Source organism: Bufo gargarizans, chromosome 2 (genome assembly GCF_014858855.1).
Source record: "Bufo gargarizans isolate SCDJY-AF-19 chromosome 2, ASM1485885v1, whole genome shotgun sequence".
NCBI lineage: Eukaryota > Metazoa > Chordata > Amphibia > Anura > Bufonidae > Bufo > Bufo gargarizans.
Window position 1 is genome coordinate 473,918,670 of NC_058081.1, and position 7,318 is coordinate 473,925,987.

General features: G+C 42.6%; 1 protein-coding gene across 1 annotated transcript in view; it reads right to left on the reverse strand.

Annotated features, from left to right (window-relative positions):
- The window catches only part of PHF21B (PHD finger protein 21B), a 115,889-nt gene extending 109,133 nt beyond the window's left edge, over positions 1-6,756 (reverse strand). The window contains exons 1-2 of the mRNA XM_044277442.1: positions 6,171-6,756; positions 746-757 (exon numbers count right to left, since the gene is read on the reverse strand). Coding sequence (XP_044133377.1) covers positions 746-757; positions 6,171-6,756 — 598 coding nt within the window. The remainder of the gene's footprint in view (positions 1-745; positions 758-6,170) is intronic.
- Positions 6,757-7,318: the final 562 nt, after the last annotated feature.

Consider the following 7,318-nt stretch of genomic DNA (forward strand, 5'->3'; position numbering starts at 1 on the left):
TTTGGGCCTGTAGTCCTGTGGCCTACAGTACAATTTTTATCCATTGACCACATAATGTACCTCGAGCCACATAATCAGAATTTCTTTTATGTCAGGTGAATGCCTAATTTTTAAGGCCCGTACTCCCGTGGGCACATTTCAGAAAATGTCCCTTTAAGATGCTTAAAAATGTCCCCTGATTAAGATACATATTTTTTGTTGGAATTTTTGTCATTGTGGGACTATTTGTAACTTCTACTAAGTATTTGGTGGCTGAAAATATGAGCTGAAGGTTTTTCAGGTTAGCCTACCATTAAAGTGAATGGGGCCTGCCGCGAAACTTGTTGTTCGCGAACATTTGATCACGTTCGTGCGATCACGATCGATGTTCGTCCATCACTATCCACAAGCTCCATGATGTCGTCATAGAGGAGTGGAAGAGGATTCCAGTGGCAACCTGTGAAGCTCTAGTTAACTCCATGTCCAAGAGAGTTAAGACAGTGCTGGAAAATAATGGTGGTCACACAAAATATTGACACTTTGGGCACAATTTGGCCATTTTTACTTAGGGGTGTACTCACTTTTGTTGCCTGCGGTTTAGACATTAATGGCTATGTGTTAAGTTATATTGAGGGCACACCAAATTTACACTGTTATACAAGCTGTACACTGACTACTTTACATTGTATTAAAGTGTTATATCTTCAGTGTTGTCCCATGAAAAGATATAATATAATATTCACAAAAATGTGAGGGGTGTACTCACTTTTGTAAGATACTGTAAGAGGAAAATAAGAGCTTTAAAGCAATAAATACTCTGAAGGAAAATAGGTTAACATGAATTACGGTAATCATAAGTAGGAAAGTCAAGATAGTGTATTAAGGGAGACCTTCCAGAGGACAACACACTGTTTAATATCTTACATCTATGCGGAACCATGAAGATTGAAAGTTGCAAACCGAAAACTTTACACTACTCATAAGCAGTGGCGTGCCCCGGGGAAGGCGGGAGGGGGGGCGGTGCGCCCCGGGTGCCGGCTCCGACAGGGCCCAGCAGGCCCAGAAGCAATGAGCGCTTCCATCAATACAGATGGAAGCGCTCATTGCTAAAGCACTGACACCCGTGACCCAGTCCCACATACTGCGGCAGGGCAGGGAGTGGAGCGCATAGTTCCCTGCCCCGCCTCCGATCACCGCAATAGGCTTCAGGCCGGTAGTGAACTAATTATTTGCTAAGCCGGTGGATGTACGCTTGCGCAGCGCCGCGCACACCTTCCTCCAGCTGATTCCTTGGCGATCTCGTCACTTCCGGTTGCGGCCGCGTCACTTCCGGTATAGACTTTTGGCAAGGTATAGAGATTTGGCAGAACACCGGGACTCAGCAGCACAGTGCCGGGACTCTGCAAGCAAGTGCAGGTAAGTATTTAGCTTTTAGGGTTTCTTTCCTTCTTTTTTCTTTCATGTGGCAACTTAGGGGGACATGAGGGGGCCGGGGTGGACAGAGGACGTGTGGGGGAAAACTTTTATTTTATAATGTGGCAACTTTGGGGGACATGAAGGGGGTGCACACAGGAGGACGTGGGGGGAATATGGTGGGATACTGTGTGACACAGTGGGTGGGGCAATTTATTATAGGAGGGATGGCAATGTGGGGGACACTGCAGTGTGGGGGACACTACTGTGTGGGGGGCAGTGTGGGGGACACTACTGTGTGGGGGGCAGCGTAGGGGACAATACTGTGTGGGGTGCAGCGTGGGGGACACTACTGTGTGGGGGGCAGCGTGGGGGACACTACTGTGTAGTGGGCAGCGTGGGGGACACTACTGTGTGGGGGGCAGTGTGGGGGACACTACTGTGTGGGGGGACTACTGTGTGGGGGCAGCGTGGGGGGACACTACTGTGTGGGGGAAATTACTGTGTGGGGGACACTATTGTGTGGGGGGCAGCATAAGGGACACTACTGTGTGGGGGGACTACTGTGTGGGGGACACTACTGTGTGAGGGACACTACTGTGTTGGGGGCCGCATGGGGGACACTACTGTGTGGGGGGACTACTGTGTGGGGGGCAGCATGGGGAGACACTACTGTGTGGGGGGACTACTGTGGGGGGGGAAGTGTGGGGGAAATTACTGTGTGGGCGGCAGCGTGGGGGGACACTACTGTGTGGGGGGCAGTGTGGGGGAAATTACTGTGTGGGGGGACTACTGTGTGGGGGGCAGCATGGGGGGACACTACTGTGTGGGGGGCAGTGTGGGGGAAATTACTGTGTGGGGGACACTACTGTGTGGGGGGCAGCGTGGGGAACACTACTGTGTGGGGGGCAGCGTGGGGGGCACTACTGTGTGGGGGCAGCGTGGGGGGCACTACTGTGTGGGGGCAGTGTGGGGGAAATTACTGTGTGGTGGACACTACTGTGTGGGGGGCAGTATGGGGGAAATTACTGTGTGGGGGGAAGCATGGGGGCCTTGCTATTAAGGAGGCACTGTAGGGGCCATTCTATTATTTCTGGGGGCACTATACAAGGATTATTACCTGGAGCACAATATAAGGTGTTATTATTACTGGGGGCACTCTAGGGGACATTATAGCTGCTGTAGACACTATAGGGACATTTGGGATAATTTATCAAACTGGTGTAAAGTAGAACTGGCTTAGTTACCCATAGCAACCAATCAGATTTCACCTTTCATATTCATAGAGACGACATGCGGCTGAAAGAATTTCTCATGGCGGTCTAACGGAGGAGAAGAGGAAAGAGAAGGTCTACATGACAGGTATGTGCTCAAGTATTGGGGGGGGGTGCCAATGAAATGACCCACCCCGGGTGCCAAACACTCTAAGCACGCCACTGCTCATAAGCTCTTTTAATTAGATTATTTTATCCTGATTTCTGTCAAACTTAGGCTTCACACCACCGTTCAGCCTTTCCGTTCTCCGCTCCGTTTAGGAGAAGGAGAACGGAAAGGACGGATTAGGCACATAACTGAGGCCAATGGTGCCCACGGCCCCATAGACTATAATGTGGTCCATTAGGTTTCCGCTCAGAAGAAGATTTTTGAAGCGGAGACAAAAGTCCTGCATGCACAATTTTTCTCCGCTCCAAAATCATCTTCTGAGCGGAAACCTAACGGACCCCATTATAGTTTATGGGTTCCTTAAGTTCCTTTCGGCTCAGTTATGTGCCGAATCCGTCCTTTCCGTTCTCCTGCTCCTAAACGGAGCAGGAGAACGAAAAGGCTGAACAGTGATGTGAACGAAGCCTTATGCTACTCACAGCGATATGGTATGGACCCAACATCTACTTTAACAGTAACAGCTGGCTTTAATAGTAGCTAAGATCTACCGTATGTACTGTATATGTGTGGTAATTGACATAAATGATGATTTGGATACATACAAGTGTTTAATATACATTAACAGTGACTTTAAACCCTTTATACCTTTCTTCTGGTAGGTCTTTGAAAAGGGTTGAATTGAGGAGAAGGTAAATTAAAATGAAGGTAGGAATGAAGAAGGGCAGCATACGGCTTTATAATGTGTTGCCTCGTGTACTAGAGCTAGTTATGAGCCATGACTAATGTTTTAGTCAGTGTGTACATAAGTGAGGAGAGATACCCAAAAAATCAGCTTAGGCTACTTTCACACTAGCGTTTGATCGGATCCGTTCTGAACGGATCCGATCATAATAATGCAGACGGAGGCTCCGTTCAGAACGGATCCGTCTGCATTATATTGGCAAAAAAAAGCTAAGTGTGAAATTAGTATATTTATAGTATGGTGGCTCACTCCACATACAGGTGTGGAAATGGGTGCTACTAAGTCTAATATGACTCACCCAGTCATAGGTTAGATAATGTATAAAAATGTGTAGGAAGACTGAGCACTCACCAGCTGGACCAATTAGAGAACAAACGGATATATAGCAAAATATTTATTATTTATATATAGCCCTATATCTAAAATGCAGCAGAATCAATAATAATATGGTATATAAAAAATTGATGTTCAAAAATAAATACACCTATAATAAAATGCAGTCATATATATATATAACTTAGACAATATTAAAAATATAATAGGCCTAAAAAAAAAAAAAAAAAGGGAGCAATTATTCACAGTACATATACAGATGATTAGAATAAATATTTGGTAGACTGCTGATAAGTTCGGGGAGTACGCCAAATAAAGTGTCCAGATCGGAATATTGTAATGAATGTGCGATAAGTCACTGGTTAGTACAATAGATGCGCCAGATATGGTATCCAATAGTTGTCAATAGTCAAAAGCAAATTAGTATCCCTGTGTTAGTTCACTTCGTATAAAGTGCTTTGATTCAATGTGGCTAGGTGGACATATATTTAAATGGGTATAATACACCTGTTATACGCCGTCTAATGTGAGTATAACCGTGGCGTCCCACGAGGCTCACTGTATTAGATTCGGCGGTACCTGAGTCTGGTCGCTTGCTTGAGGTGGTTGAAATGAGCGTATAGCTCTCGGCGTGAGAAGTCTTCTGATGATATTCACCGATGCTGCAAGCCTGGACCTGGTTGATGAGTAACAAGGTGTTTCTTCCACACTAGCAAAAAAGGGTATACTTCCGGCAGAGTCAAAGTTCAATTGTCGGGATGTTGGGGTCTCGTGAGTTTTTTCATCAGCTGATGTCCGAGTGCAATAACCAGACGCGTTTCGGGGTCCTTTCCTGGCCCCTTCCTCAGTGGTGGTCTGTAAGAGGGTTTTGACCCTCTTTTTATACCCAACATCCCTTAAGGTGAGCTAGAGCAAAAAAGTGGATTTTGGATCTGATCGTATGGAAACTCTGGCATGGAACAGTCTAAATAGTTGTTATTTTTATATAAGGAAAGGTATTTCCAAGTATTGTACTAAAAATCGGTTTTAGCGGTCCTATTATCTGGCGTTTCTCAATTAGATCCCGTTTTCATTTTGCAGTGATTTCTATATAATTTATCAATGCAGTTTTTTAAAACGCAGATGCAGTTCCTTTGATGCATATGCGTTTTACTGTCCCCTATATTTGTGGGTGCAGGTTATGCTGGTTTTCAATAATTTTATATCATACAATGCAATATGGGGATAAAAAATTAATAGAGAGTACAAAATTTGCAATAAAAGAAAATATATATAAAAGTAAAAGTCTTGAATATAAAATGTTCAAAAATATACATTCATTACTTTTATAAGCTGCAAATGTTTATCATATATAAAGGCACAGGATATAGCAGTTCTTATCGGTTCTATATTTTAAGCTGCTGCATTACATGTGATGTAGCAATATTTCAGATATAACAATATGATTAAAATGATGCAGAACCTGTTAAAACTGTATTGATACTGTAATTATTGTTCATTGTTTCTAACTTGTTTGTAAGGTCATTGGAGAGGAGAATATGCGGATGGGGGCCGCCCACCCAAGATGGACCAGAGTGGGTATTAATTCCACCTCTGGGCCACATCGGGAGGGGGGCCTCCACCCCCACAAGAGTACTTTATAAGAAGCCGAAGAGTTCAGATTCAGCATTTAAGCCCAGGGGTATAATTGAATTAAAATTAAATATAAATCGTGTCTCAACACGAGACATATGTTTGATGTTATCGCCTCCTCTCCAATGAGGTTTGACTTTTTCAATAGCAGCAAAGGAAAGACAGTCTGGGTTTTGATCATGATACACTTTAAAATGTCTCGACACTGTATGTTTATCAGATCCACCCCTAATTTTGTAAAAATGTTCAGCAATTCTTTCTTTTAAAGTTCTTTTCGTGCGTCCTATATATTGTTTTTTGCACGGGCATTGAAGGATATAAATTACATTTTTGCTGTTACATGTTAAAAAATCCTGTATTTCATGTTTAAAACCATTAGAGGTGGATGTGACATTTATTGTTTTTTTATTAAAATGTGTCTTTTTACAATTTGGACAGGTGTTACATCTGTAGAAACCTTTCAGATGGAGCCATCCATGTATAGATGGATCCTGAGTGGAGATACTAGATTTTACCGTAGGGGCAATTTTTAAGCCCAAATTTGGGGCCTTGGTGTAAATTATAATCGGTTTATTAGGTAGTAGTTCTCCAATGGTTTTGTCTTTCTGAATAAAGTGCCAGTGTTTGTTTAGAATTTTTTCAATTTTTTTTTTGTATTGTGTGTTAAAAGGAAGAATTATGTTTGTACGTTCCAATCCTGGCATTTTTTTTTCTTGTTCTGTCAGATTTACAGTGTCTTTGGGCGTTTTGTTAAAAAAGGACTGTCTATCCAATTGTTTGATCTTGTTTAATGATTCTTCAATACATTTTATGGGGTACTTTTTATCCTTGAAGTGTAATTTTAGAAATTCTGCTTCTTGCTCAAAGGTTTCATTCTGAGTACAATTCCTCTTCAGACGTCTGAATTGGCTGCTTGGAATATTGAGCAGCCACCTGGGTAAATGACAGCTAGAATACAGGATAAAACTGTTTCTAGCTGTGGGTTTTTGGTATGTGGAACATAATAATTTGTTCTGTTCAACTCTAATATTCAGATCCAGAAATTCTAAGTTTGTCTTACTGATATTAGAGGAGAAACGGAGGTTCCATTCATTATTATTAGTTTGATCCAGGAAGGAGGTTAATGTCATTTCACTTCCCTTCCAGATAAAGATCACGTCATCAATATAGCGGTACCATAGCACCAGGTCCGACCCCAGCTTGTGGTCTATATTTAATGTTTCCCACTCGGCCATAAATAGATTGGCATAGCTGGGGGCGAACCTGGTGCCCATCGCTGTTCCGGTAATCTGTAAATAATAGTCTGCATCAAAATATACTCCTTTTGATCTTTTTCACCCAATTGGTGAGCTCCTCTACATCCAGTTATGGACATCTGGAATCATATGGAGACCAAACGTCAAAAAGTTGAAAGATTCAACTTCGACTCTAGAGAAGAAAGGATAAATACGGACCAAACTACCACAGAGGTATTTAGAGAGCTTGAGACTCTCCTCCACAAACAACTCAGGCAAAGATGGGAAATCAGATCCCTCACACAATTTATAGAAAAGGGCTATATCCCTAAGGGCCTAACATTCTCAAAAATCCCAGCACAAGACCTTGTGAATACCGATTTCTCTAAAGAATGGGATAAATTCTTCTTTGACCAATCAGTAGCACTGATCCAACTTATTATTAGAAGAAGAACCCAAATATTGGAGGAGACTACGACCAACATCTCTAAAGTAAAAGACACTATAGACAAATTTCCAAAAAATGAGGAATATAACATATGGCAAGAAAGACTCTGCAAAAGTATTGATAAATTAGAACATGACATCATAGATAAAAAAT